The following is a 13074-nucleotide window of genomic DNA, read 5'->3' on the forward strand; positions in this document are numbered from 1 at the left end:
TGCTCCGATCAGGTTGAACAGGTACAAAGTGTCGGGCCTGGATGAGGCAGCAGTCCAGTTGGTAAAAAGAGGCAGAATAAGACGGCAAAACCTAAAGTAATGATTCCTTCATAATCCTTCATCGGAAGTAACAGGAGCATCTGGCTCCAAAGCTTTTCTCCCAAACTTTTTTATTTAATTTTTTTTAATTTGTCCTACTTTATGCTAATCCTGCCACACCACATGACTCTTCAAGTGGGGTTTGTTTTCCCAAACACAGCTGAGAAGAATGAACGCGTGAACAGATTTCAGCCCATTTTTCTCGGTTCCCAAACGGCACCGAGTGAAGATAATGTCATTTAATTTAGGAATACATCGTTGATTCCACGTTTAGGCGCATTAGGAACGAATCCGGGCTCGCTTTTCGCAGATGTTCGGGATCCGCACAATGCGCGGGATTTGGAAGAGCACGCCGACTGGCTGCTCGGTTTACTTTGGCAGCGAACAGTTGAATGTGTGTGTCGATTAAAAAAAGAAGAGCTGCACGTCGTGACCGGTTTTCTTTTTTTTTACACAAAGGAATCCAGCGTGTAGGCAGAGCGAGTGGGGCGTGGGAGGAAAACCTGTCTATACATTATGTATCCACTGCTGTTTAAATCTTGGACTGGGGTCAGTGGTCCTGCACCCTGAGCTGACTCGCAGGAGCAGATGCACTGGCAATAATTACACCTCAGCGGGTGGGTGGGGGCGGTGGTGGGGTTAGAGCTCTTCCTCCTCCCACCTGTTGTCCCTCAGACGTTGACACGCGGCTCTGTAAGACCACCAGCTTAAAACTGGCCGCTCATTAACACCACACACACACACACACACACACACACACCACCCTCCTCCTTTCCCCCCTCCCCTTGTGCCAGAGCTAATTGGGTCACCGCTTACCCTTCAGTCAGCACACAGAGAGGAGTCTTAGACCACCATGACGCTGCCTTAGCATATGCCCTCTCAGAAGCCAGAGGCAGAGAGATTAGAACAAAACAGCCACTTATTAATAGCGTTAGTCAGTCGGTGCCTGCAGGTGAGTCATCCCCTGTATCAACACAACGGAGCTGTAATCTCCTCCCGCACACAATGCTCAATGTCATTATGTCATTATTATGTGCCTCATATCTCTTCCCGGCTTGAGAATTTGAATTTGTTGCGGTTGCTCACAGCCTCCGTTATGTGTGAGGCTGAGGCTATCCTTGCTTTGGAACACAAGCTGCAGACGAGTTCACCCAGCCGTGAGCGCTCTCGTGCGTGCTGCCAATAAGGAGGGGGCACTATGGTTGACGATAAGGCTGAAATTGCTGTTTTTTTCCCCCCCTTGTTTTGCTTTTTCTTTTTTAAAATGAAGACCTCAATGATCTAAACCCCATTGCTGTTACTCAACCGGCTGACTAATCTTTCTCCTTGTGCCCAGAGCGAGCCCCTTTTCAGCCCAGGGAAAGTTCACACTGGCACAATTAAGATGGGAGGAAGACAATGGCACGTGTCCTGGGCCACGAGGAGGAAAAATAATAAGCTCCCCGTGTGAGCTTTTTACTCCAGTGCACTTTCATAAAGGATGTAGGAAGAGGAAAGCTCACGCCCCCCGCTGTGCTCTTTAGCAGCGGCGTGCGCTCACACATGATAAACGGATAGGACTGGCTGCAATGGTGTTCTGGTGAAGAACGAATTTCTCAAGTTAAAACTGACGTCTTACGGGCTCTTCAGAGGCAGCGAGCTCCGTCGATCTCTGAAGTTCACACAGGTTGGAGCCGCACGGACCCCCTGCGGTTCTGTTTTCCCAAAAATAATCTCACCGCACTTGACACTGAGCCTGTCAGCAGCTGCGAAGTGAAATTCACGGCATCACCGAGGGGCGACGTGTAGCTCTGAATGATGGTCGAGCCCTTTGTGCTTCCCATCATGGTTGCTCTACTAGATCCTTCACAGCTCAGCAATGAAGGCCGTCCTGTGAACTGAGAAGCTTCCAATTCTTGAGTGTTCTTAGGGTGCATTCAAAAGAATACACTTTACTGAATCCATTAAAGTTTCTGCATTCCTTCCTTCCGTGTAATGATTTTTAAGGTGGGACTCTGGAGTCTGGAACCCATCACCACTGATTTCTTTTTGCTGGTACCCAAGACATTTGTTTCATTTTTAAAAAAAGCCTGACGATGCATTTAAAACCTGGATAGAGCTTGTAAAAATCTCCAATTTGCAGCTTATAGACATGCAGAACGCAAGCCATAATTTCCATAAAGTGGCAGATTCATGGTCCCATATTACAGAAACAGAGGACTAAATTGAGGCGGTGAAACATTAGAAAATGAATTAAGTTACCTGCAGTGTCAGACAGACTCACAGGGAAACTAAAGGGCCAAAGACAAATTACCTTGTCACCGCTTCCAAGAAGTAGGAGCAAATCCACAGGCTATTATTTATTACCGCACTTACATCCAGCAGCCATTTTGGAGAGTTTGCTCCCTGCAGTCCGCAAACAACGTCTGCAAAAAGCCCCCCCAGTAAATTACGACTACGCGGTTTTAGAACTCACTGGCGACGTCCAGCGAGGCGTTGCGACTAACAGCCTCCCCCAGGTAGTTGCGGGCCACGCAGGTGTAGACGCCCTCATCCGGTTTGCTCCGGCGTCCGTGCACGATGCGGAGGAAGAAGAGAGAGCCGCTGGGCAGGAGCATGCGGTGGGAGCGGGGGTCGTCCCTGTCCGTCTCCACGCGCTCGCCATCCTTGTACCACTCTATGGTGGGGGTGGGCCGGCCCTCCGCCTTGCAGTTCAGGGTCGCAGGCTCCCCCTTGGACACTATCAGGTCAGAGGGGTCCTCCGCGATCCGAGGCGGGCTGTCTTCAAACCGTGGCCGAGACCCTGAAGACGAGGTAGCAAAGAGAGCAGGTTTAATCGCCTTGCCTTTGAACGTCTCGGGGGTTAAAGTTGAACCATCAGCTTTTTCCATCATCATCATCAACAACAACAACAATAACAACAACCCTTTCAGATGCACTTGGTAGATCTGCTCAGATGGTTGCTGCATCTACTCGCACCTCTACAGGATGTGTGATACAATCTGTGTCAATCAGGGCCGTCTCGGAGTTTGAGCTGATTGTTGGTGGAGAGCTGAGGCAAAGAGCTCGGGCAGAGACGTGCATTTAAGGGGAGAAAGACCCCGACAGAGAGACTGAGCAGAGGCATAGCCCTCTCCCCGGGGACCCATTGCTACCCCAGCTCGGCCATGAGGCAAAAAAAAAAAAACGCCGCTCCAAGTCGAGAGGTAAGCTTTTAGAGCAAGACCAAATGTCTGTGTGCAGCATGTTACAGTCAGAAAAATGAATAATTCAAATTGCTGCTTTTAGCCGAGTTCCGAGGAACAGATGGTCTCCTCTTCACCCCCCAAAAAAAAGAAAAGAAAATGAAATGGTCACTGTGCCAGTGATTATTCTGCAGCAACGTCTGGGGCATTATTTTCCACAAATAATCTAGACGGCTGGAAAATCCTCCCCGGCCACATCGCAGAGGAGCAATCTAAAGACACGCATGTTGTTGTGCACGCTTCTGGTGCGTTCGCTCTTAAATCTGAGGCATCAGGATAAACCCTCACTTTTCAGCTGTAAGCAGATTTATGAACGGATTCCGACCACGCGGGCGGATCCATCGCAGCATAAACCTGAAGTAAACATCCAGCCGGGGGGGATCACGGTCCGCTCTGAAAGCAGAACTCGTTAATTGAGGCATTAAAAATGAGCCATCGCACGTCCACAAAAAATAAAAGGTCTCATGATAATCCTTTAAAATGCTCCAACTCCACATCTGCATAGTGAGGCTACGCATTGTTGTTGTTTGTGTTGTTTGCGGCAGGCATGATGTCCTCGCCACGAACCGCCTCTGTTACATCACTGACCTCATCCTCCTCTATCATAACCAGATTTATTACAAAAAAAACCCAGAGTGGCACAGAACCGCGTACTTCAAGATTATTCCAGCGGTTTAACATTGCAGTTGCATGTTTTTGTTACACCTTTAACGTTTCCAAGAGCGTGTCGTAGAGCTGCGGCCCTCACTGTGGCGCCATGTTGTTTAACATGACCTGACACAGTCGGATTAAGACGGAAACACGCCGAAGCGGCGCCTTAAATCCACGTCTGTCCAGCCTGATTCTGTTGTCTTAGCGCGCCTGATAAAATAAGTGTAGCTGGTGGATTCACTCCACTTTGTAAAATTAATCTCTCAGCTCAGGGTGTCAGATCAGACTGAAGTTCAAATATTCAGCTCTTAAAGTTCTTAAACATGCGCATTAACCCCAGTGTTTGTGTGTAGAGGGGAGACCAGATCTTATTGGAAACATGTCATTGTAACTTTATTTATGTAACCATGTGGTGCACAATAGTGAACGCATCGCCATCCAAAAATTCTACAATGAAAAAGCTGTAATCAGCAGCCACTCCTGACTGTGAAAACAGACAAAAACATGCCACCTTGACCACGAGAGGAACACTATCTATGTGAGGGGGAACATTGGCTTCATGACAGGAAGATTGTTGGTGGGTGCTTGAATGCAGCTTTTAGAAAATCCTGACAGAGCTAACGGGTAATAACGAGAACTTCTGACTAATCACATGGGTCATGAAAGACCTCGGAATGTGACTGAACGCATTGATACTCTGGTTGGTTCTGTGCATTGATAATTCTGTCAAAAATCCACAATTTAAGGTCATTAAGAACATTCTGGTGCGCATAATTTACATAATTATCAGCCCAACTGTATGGAGATTTTGGAGATTTCTGCACATTAGATCTCGTGGAGTGTTTAAAGACAACCAAAGAAATCAGCTGCTTCGCATTTACATTAAAACAAGAGCTCAAAGTGGCGTAAACATCTCGTACGGAGCGTGCCGCCGAACACATCTTGAACTTGAACAAACCCGCGCAGCCCTTTAATGCAAGTCTGGGCCAGAAAACGCTCAGATAATCCCCAGAAAACCTTGAGCTGTCATCGAAGCGACAGGCTCTGTAAATGAGAGAAGCGGCCTCATGCGAGGTTATCGCCGCCCGGTCCGCTCTCAAGGCTCTCCTGTCAACAAACACAGTTCTTTTTTTTTGCCCACGTTGGCATTAAAGCTCATATTTTCTCCTCTGAAACACCTCGATGTGCCTCCAGTTTGTCGTTCCTCGTTGTTCCATAAGCTGTTCTTTTAAAGCCTTGAAACATCCGAGGTCTTCTTTTCACCCTTCTCGTCCTGACTGAATCACCCGTGCAGCCTTTATTTCCCTCCCACCCTCGCTCTCTTTGTGAAAGAATGGGCCTCATTGATTTGTAAACTGACCTACAGCAGGCGATGATACTGTTTATAGTCCATATGAACCTTCTTTCAATTATAATGGCCTCTTTGGTATGAACCAAACACTTGAATCGATATTTTATACGGTCAATAGCTCTGTGACCATCCATTTGGAGCCATATTTTCTATTCAAATAGCCAATATTTGTTATGTGTTTGTCTTAGAGTATTGTGTATTAGCCATTTTGTTCTTAGAGACCGGTGCACTGCTGGTTTTTGGATGGTGCATTTGAAAACAACGGCGATAGAAACGCGTCTCAATCAACGAGAAGCAGCTAAAAGTGCAGCCTGCACAGATAAACAGCTGAACGTCCGCTCCTGCCATGCAGCCATCTGCATAACCACCAAAAAGGTTTTCACATTTTTATTTTATTGTCAATTAGAGCTGTTTTCATTTCTGGCAGAAGCTGCGTTGGACCGACCCAAATTAGGAACAGGTCCCAAAAAAACAATCTGGACTGGTTTGGTACATAAGGGGCGGAGCCAGACAGGCTTCAGTCCAGCAATTGGACACTTAGCAGAAATGCTAAATGTTTGGCTGCGGCTTTAAGTGCCCGTTGTGACAGCTGCTGACTTGCTGCTCTAGTCCCTAAACTAAAAGTACTCTATGTGTGCGTGCAGGAGACTGTGGGGGCAAAACGAGGAATGAGAAATTTCCAGTGGGCTTGCGTTTGCGTTAATGGCGGATGAACAAACTCATCATGTGGTCGAGTGGTTAGAGAGAGCTATCATCATCTGGCCTGGAAGCAGATCAGGCATCCGCATCGTGACACTGAGCTGTGCCGTTTAACAATGTTTTTATCCCTGATATTAACAGACTCAGTTAGTCACTTTGTGACCATTAGCGTGAGGTTAATTAGACTTAATTGTCATGATTACATCTGAACTTCATTTTGAACTCGTGGTTCTGATTGTGATGCTTCCGCATGTTTGCCCGAGACGTGTCCTACACACCTCATCGAACACTTATCGGGACAAAAGCCAGCCCGCTAATTCGGGTTATATTTTTCGTCACTTGACTGCTAGCTGCGGCGTTGCATAACAAGTGGTGTTTTGATTAATTAGTATTTCTAAATATTAACCTCACGGCCCCCCCAGGGACACGAGCGTACTGCTGTCACGCTAATGTGCAGAAGAAATAAAAACCCACAGTCTGCGAGGGAACTCTGTTTGGCTTTAGATCTCGGTGCCTTTCGGCGACAGCTGGGCTTGGAGGGACAGAAAAACAGAGGAACCTGAACCTGTCTGGGTGTGATAGCCAGTGAAAAACACAGGTCCCTCCCTGATAGGCAGACTTCTCTGAGGTTACGTTTAAATGTGAAAGGTGGCAGAAGCAGAAGGCCGCCAGCTTCTCTCTGAGGTGGCCGGCTGTCTGCTGAGATTTGATCAGTCTCTCCTCCATTCTGCTTTATTCACATCCTCTTAAAGTCCTGATAATCATTTTGAGGAGCTCCTGTTTGGGAGCAGCAACGACAGGTCTGAGCATCTTGTGGGCCTGGTCCTGGCTGAGCCTTTGTTTGTCCTGCTCGCCCGTAATCTTATCTCCGGATGATGTCATCGTCGGCTGTACCAGAAGTGGGACATCATCGGCATCCGGCGACGTGATTCAGGCCCGGTAGTGGTTTCATCATCCGCGGCTGTTTTCATCAGCGAGGGAGGTTTAGTCAGCCCTGAGCCACATTTCTCACCACTGTCATGGGAGGACCGAAAGCACAAACACACCGGCGTCCATCTGACCGATGGCCGAGGTGTCTGCTGGAATAGTGGTCCGGCTCACATTTATTCCACTAAAACCACAGAATGATCTCAGCATTAAAGCTATTTATCACCCCCCGAGTTCATAATGCCTGTTTCTACTCTAACCACTTCTCTTTTGCACTTTTATGAAAATACAAGTCAGCCGACAGGAACGAGGAGTGAGATGGATGTGGGAAAGAGGGGACATGAGCACTCCAGCTAAATGGATGGAGGTAGCCGTGCGTGCTAAAAAGGGAAGAAAAAAACAAGGGCTCTGACTGTCAAGTGTGCCGCGAGAGAGGAGTCACATCGGGACTTCTGGACCGATTAGGATTTTCTTTTTTTTTTTTTTCCCCAGAAATTGCGATGTTAGCTAAAGCTGTGATGATGTCCTAGCAGCTGCAGCGATAGGTGACACGGGTGGATTTTGGAGGTCTGTATGATAATAGAAGCACCTTTTTCTCTACCAGATAGAATTACAGCTCAGTCAAAAGATGGTGGTATTTACTGCAGCCTACCACCAGAGGGAGATGGCGTTGCTTTGCCGACCATTTTAGCCACATCTGCTACTGGCAAACATTATGCAGCCTGTGTATTATAATTGATGAACATAACCGAGCAATTAACCGCTAAAGTATTCAATTGTTCTTTACAATACATATGAAGTTAGTGTCAGACAGCTCCCACATGTTGTGTTCTGACATCTCCTTTAAAGTTTTTGCTCCATACCTGCAAACAAAAAGGCTAAATCCAGTAGCTGGATTTCCTATCAGCTATGGCTCACATGCCAGACAGGTCAGGGGTCAGATGCTGACAAAAACTGCTAAGAGCACTACAGTAGCTTATAAAACACTTTGGTATGGTGGCGATGCATAGTTCTCAGTTTGACTTCCATTTCCATTCATAAACACAAATACATTTTTAAAAAAACGCACACCAAATCCTTTCAGGCGTTCCTTTCATTTAGGATTAGGTCTCTCAAAGGAGATAGGCTATAATATTTAAAAAATAATTAAACATAATCCTTAAACAGCAACTTTTCGGCTCTGAACTTCTTTTATGAAGGGATGATGCGTTTCTGCTGAAACGGAAAGTGGGAGCTCACCGTTTTCACTCAGCCTGACCTATACTGCAGCCTTAAAGACCCCCCTCTGAGACCACCTCAGCGAGCCGCACACGGATAATAGCCATCCCCCTGACACCGGCTAAAATGCTGCAAATTGAAATGGCATTTGCTCTCCCCAATCGCTCCTTTCCTACGGCCTTGAAGGCAGCACCGAAGGGTGCGGGCTACGGGAAATCGAGCCGGTGTCTTACCTGACGCAAAGGTGATGGCTGAAAAAGTCACAAAGAGAAGATTTCCAAAGTTCATCTCCACACTTTCCCGGTGTCGGATCCTCTGGAATCGGGCACTTTGCGCGCTCCTGTCAGACAGTCACTGAAATCAAACCCGAAGGCATCAAAACCAAGTAAAAACCGAGCCGCGGAGCCTCAGCTGGGAGCTCTCAAGCGCGTCAAATTCTCCCCAAAAAAACAAAAACCCAAAACAGGAACTTTGAAATCACTCCCGGAGAGCCATGATGACAGCGGGGTGACGACGGTCCTCAGCCGGAGCAGGAGCAGCACCGCCCCGGAGAACCAACCCGAACTCACACACTCTCAACACACACTTCTTTCTAAGATGCCCCGCTCATGCTGCAGCTGCTCCAGGAGGAGGAGGGAAAAGCGAGTTTTAACTATATTTAGCCCGCTCATAAATAAAATAATCCTCTCATAACAGAGAAGGTTCTCTCTGTGGTGGTCCCAACAGTTGCGGGTTGGAGCAAAATGAAGCGCATGACGAGCCGAGCTGATCCGAGCTGAGCTGAGCTGAGCTGAGCGCTGTCTGCTGTCAGCAACAGAACCTGGAACAACCTCCAGGAGTCACTGTTTTAAAGGGACACGCACGGAATCTGTCCGCAGTGTGTGCATGCGGCTCTGAAGCAGGCATTAATCAGAGATCTGCACAATTAGAGGCTTTGTTATTAGAATTAGAATTAAAATCCTGGATAATGTTTGCTAAGAGTTCGTTAATTTAAAGGAGTTAATGCATTAAGAATATTATCCCAGGGCTTAAAATGGGTCTCATCTAAACCAAAGCACTAATTTGCACATTGTGCAAACTTTAGAATGAAATTATTATCAAAGATTTATTAATGCAAACTTGTATTTAAGTTGGAATAACCCCTGTGTTTGGCCTAGTCAGACACAGTAACACAAACCCATTAAATGATTATTTACTGATAAAAGCAGCTTAGTTATGATGAGATATGATGCTCCGTTTAATCTGAATATAACAAACAAATGTATAATACCACATTAATTAAGTTTATTGCACCGTTATTGTGAAGAGTCGCTGACATAAGTTTCATTGTTAAGACTCATCGTTTCACCTTTATTTGGCAAAAGAAGCGACAGGAAATCAAACTTTTCTCTAGTTTGCCTCCCGGGTTTCTTCCCCACAATGTCATCGTCGTGGCAGCGATGAAGAAGCCTGCAAACAGTCACCATCACGCGCTTTGTCCCCTGACCCCTCTGAGAGCTCTGGTGTCCAGCTGGGACGTATGAGCTCCCTTTCACTCGCCTCCCTCCTCGTCCGTGCGGAGCAGAGAGCCTCTTCTTCACCGTTGGCGCCCCCACCTCCTCCTCATTGTCTCCGTGTCAGTGCGGCGTGATGGAGAGTGACTTTCGGACGGTCGGACGCCTGATTCCTTTTGTCCCCCCCACAATGGCCCCTGAAACAGGACGATAGAGGACGTGTCCAGATGTCTGCGGGGAGGTGTGGAACAAAGAGGGGCCCACAATGGTTTCACTGCTGGCTTTAGTGCGCGTGTGTTGCTCATTTAGGAACCACGGAACAAGTGTGAAATAGAGACGTCGGAACGGTCTCGGAGTCTCCAGGTCGGACTTTCAGGCAAAAATCCTCAGATTCCTGCAGAGAGGAAACAAAATACTTAGATTAGAGCTGCTTGAGGGTTAATTTGAGGATCTCAACATGAGACTTTGGCATCTGATTGAAATCACAAGCAGGAGGCAGAATCAGTCCAACTGTGTTTCTTCCTTTCCAAGTTTTAGGCCTCTGTTTTGTTTTTTCCAGAATTTAGGACCGCCTGTGTGACGCTCTGTATATGTGGGATCCTAATTTGGGAAATTCAGTCAGTCCGAGGGGTCGTGCGGCGGGGGGGGGGGGGGGGGGGGGGCAACATTTGGGGCCCCGCGGCTTTATCGACCACAGGGTGTAGAGGTTAAATCAAGATTAGTCGTAAATTAGCGCCGTTTAGTGCTCATGTTGTATAAGTTAATGGAAGTTAATGTAAATGAAGCGTGTGTGTGTGTGTGTGTGTGGGGGGGGGGGGGGGTAAGGTACAGATGGTGGGACGTGACGGTCTGTCTCTCGGCGGAGAAGAATGTGAGGTTCAGCTGTCAGCCTCTCACCCCGTGGCTCTGACCTTATGTGTCTCCTTTCACCGTCTGGCTCCATCTCATTATGACAAACTCCATATTGCCTCGCTCTCCCAACGCTCATCCCAGCCTCTCCCTCCAAAAGATAGAAAAAAAAAACCAAACTCCAAATTGCCCCAAACTTGGCTCGCCCCGGCGCTAACAGGGCGCCCCTCTCTCAGAGCACCTTTGTCACTGTTCACTCTCTTTCACGCGTCTTGGCTGCTGACCTGATACTTTGTCAGCAGATTTTATTTGCCACCGGAGCCGAGCTTTGTATCCTGTGGTGTGTGTGTGTGTGCGTGTGTGTGTGAGAGAGAGAGAGAGCATGTGTTGGCAAGTGTAAAGGACCTTCAGTAGCCAGGAGGGGCTCCAGAGTTTATTTATAGGCTCAGCCTCATCGCAGCAAGTGCACCAGAATGCAAAGGTAAGCAGCCAGCAGCCGCGTCCAGCTCGTACAGTCCGTTTCTGCTTTTTTAAAGACTTTTTTCAGAGGGGGGGGGGGGGGGGGGGGGTATTCTGGAGCAGCACAGCTCCTCCTTTAACAGGCTGTTTAAATGGCAGAGCCACATGAGCTGATTGTGGTGAGCTGTGCAGAGAGCCACGAGAGCCCTGGAGGAGCCCTGACTCCTGCTGCATCCCATAACCTCACGTAATGAGCCCTTTAGAGCCTGCTTACACTTACAGTGCAGCTAAATGCTACAGCCAAATCTAGGGTCGTGCTCTCAACACTGTTTGGGCTCCATCACAGAGACGATCCAGATTTTTACCTTTTTCCGCTCATGCAAAAAGATGTGAAAAGTGTGAAGGGACAAGATGGAGGTGGGGGGTGTGATGGGGATTAGAAAAGGAGTCCTCAATTTCCGTTTCTTCATCCTCTCATGCAAGCGCCACTCGAGCTCGAGAGTCCATTTATCTGTTCTGCCATGACATCTCTGCGCGACCTGCACTGATGACGATAGCAGACAGCTTTGTATCTGCATTATGTGTGATATTTCCGAACACAACAGCGTGTCAACATTTCCAGTGTCACCTTCCAACGGCGCGCGTCTAAAACGTCTAAAGGAGGTTCACGAGAGCCCCCTGCTGGCTTATTCGAGAACCGCACCTTGTTGCTGTTCGGACCGTTCAAATGATCATTCTTTACTGCAAATGTCACTTAAATGATGTGTCTTGGGGGGCAGCCTGTTTAAATTGCATAACAAAACAGATAAAGAGATTATTTTTACTGTGAGAAATGATCACAACAAGAGCCCCAAGTCAGCAAATTCAGTTATTTATACTTTTTTTTTTTAAATTTTTTAATCTGCCTCTCCCAAAGGTTAATTTAAAAGATGCTTGGTTTTTAGTTTAATGTTGGAGAGACAGATTTAACTTTGGAATGATTAAATCATAAATATAAATACGATCAATGCTTTTAATTTACACGATCTTGCTAACTCATTATAACTCAATTCCTTTCCAGGTTTGGCAGCTCTGTTTTGTTCCGGGCGATTGTTTTAACATCTGTGCCAATTAAAACTGACGTGCGTCGCTGCAGTTTTGAGAACAGTCGTGGAGGGTTGGAGGGTGGGGGGTTGTCAATGTTTTCATTCTAAATGAGTCAGGGTAGAAATTTAATATACCAGCCCCCACAGATCTCCACACGGGCCATCAGTCAATCACTAAACACAAACATCATCACTTCTTACTGTTTTTCGTTTTAAAGAACCTTTAAAAGTGTAACACAATTGGACTCATGTGAGGACCCGGAAATATAGCTGTTTTCATCTTGTGTTAAAGGGCTAGTGCAGCCCAAAAATGACCAAAGTCTATTGCAACTGGGTGTGTTTAATGTTAATCTGCATTTAGGGGAAGAAAAAGGGTGTTCGACGTTGTTTTAACAGTCAAATTCGACTCGTAGCAGCATCAATGGCCGTGATTAAGCAGCTTATCCTTCCTTTGACCACTAGGTGGCGGAAATATTCACGTTAAGTTTCCATATAGTGCCCAATTAAAAACACAATGACGCCTCCACAGAAGCAATAAGGCGCAGCGTAGAGGTCATTTGTATTTATAGTGGTCTGTAGAGCTCTTTTAATTAGCTAATTCTACTGACTAAGGGTTGAGAGGATGAATTTTGGGCGCACTATCCCTTTAAAAATCCCAAGTCGACATTTTCTCGTTCCCCTTGTTGCTCAACAAACTTATTATGAAATGGAAAAGAGGGAAAGTCAGAAAATAGGCCCACCAGCTTTGTTGTTACTCCACTGTCCCAACATATTCTTTTGCTACCCTGATCGGTGTCAACATAGAAAGCAAAGATTTATTTCATGCCTCATCACCTCCCGCAGTTGTTGTCTCTTGCGAGGATTCTGCTGTTGTCATGAAAACGAAGAGACGGCGACGTACACGTGTAGCCAGAGCTCGGCTCTAAATGAATTCCAGCGTGTTTGTTGCTGTCACTTCAGTAGGAGATTGTCTGCAGGAACGAAATAAAAAATCATTTGTTCTCACAGAAAACTGGGTT

At 46.9% G+C, this 13074-nt stretch overlaps 1 protein-coding gene across 1 annotated transcript in view; it reads right to left on the reverse strand.

The window, feature by feature from the left end:
• LOC101069145 (roundabout homolog 2) overlaps window positions 1–8983 on the reverse strand; it is a 29688-nt gene extending 20705 nt beyond the window's left edge. Inside the window, exons 1-2 of the mRNA XM_011608511.2 lie at window positions 8403–8983; window positions 2555–2881 (exon numbers count right to left, since the gene is read on the reverse strand). Coding sequence (XP_011606813.2) covers window positions 2555–2881; window positions 8403–8457 — 382 coding nt within the window. The 5' untranslated portion in view covers window positions 8458–8983. The remainder of the gene's footprint in view (window positions 1–2554; window positions 2882–8402) is intronic.
• Between the last annotated feature and the right edge of the window lie 4091 nt (window positions 8984–13074).

This window comes from Takifugu rubripes, chromosome 11 (assembly GCF_901000725.2).
Source record: "Takifugu rubripes chromosome 11, fTakRub1.2, whole genome shotgun sequence".
NCBI lineage: Eukaryota > Metazoa > Chordata > Actinopteri > Tetraodontiformes > Tetraodontidae > Takifugu > Takifugu rubripes.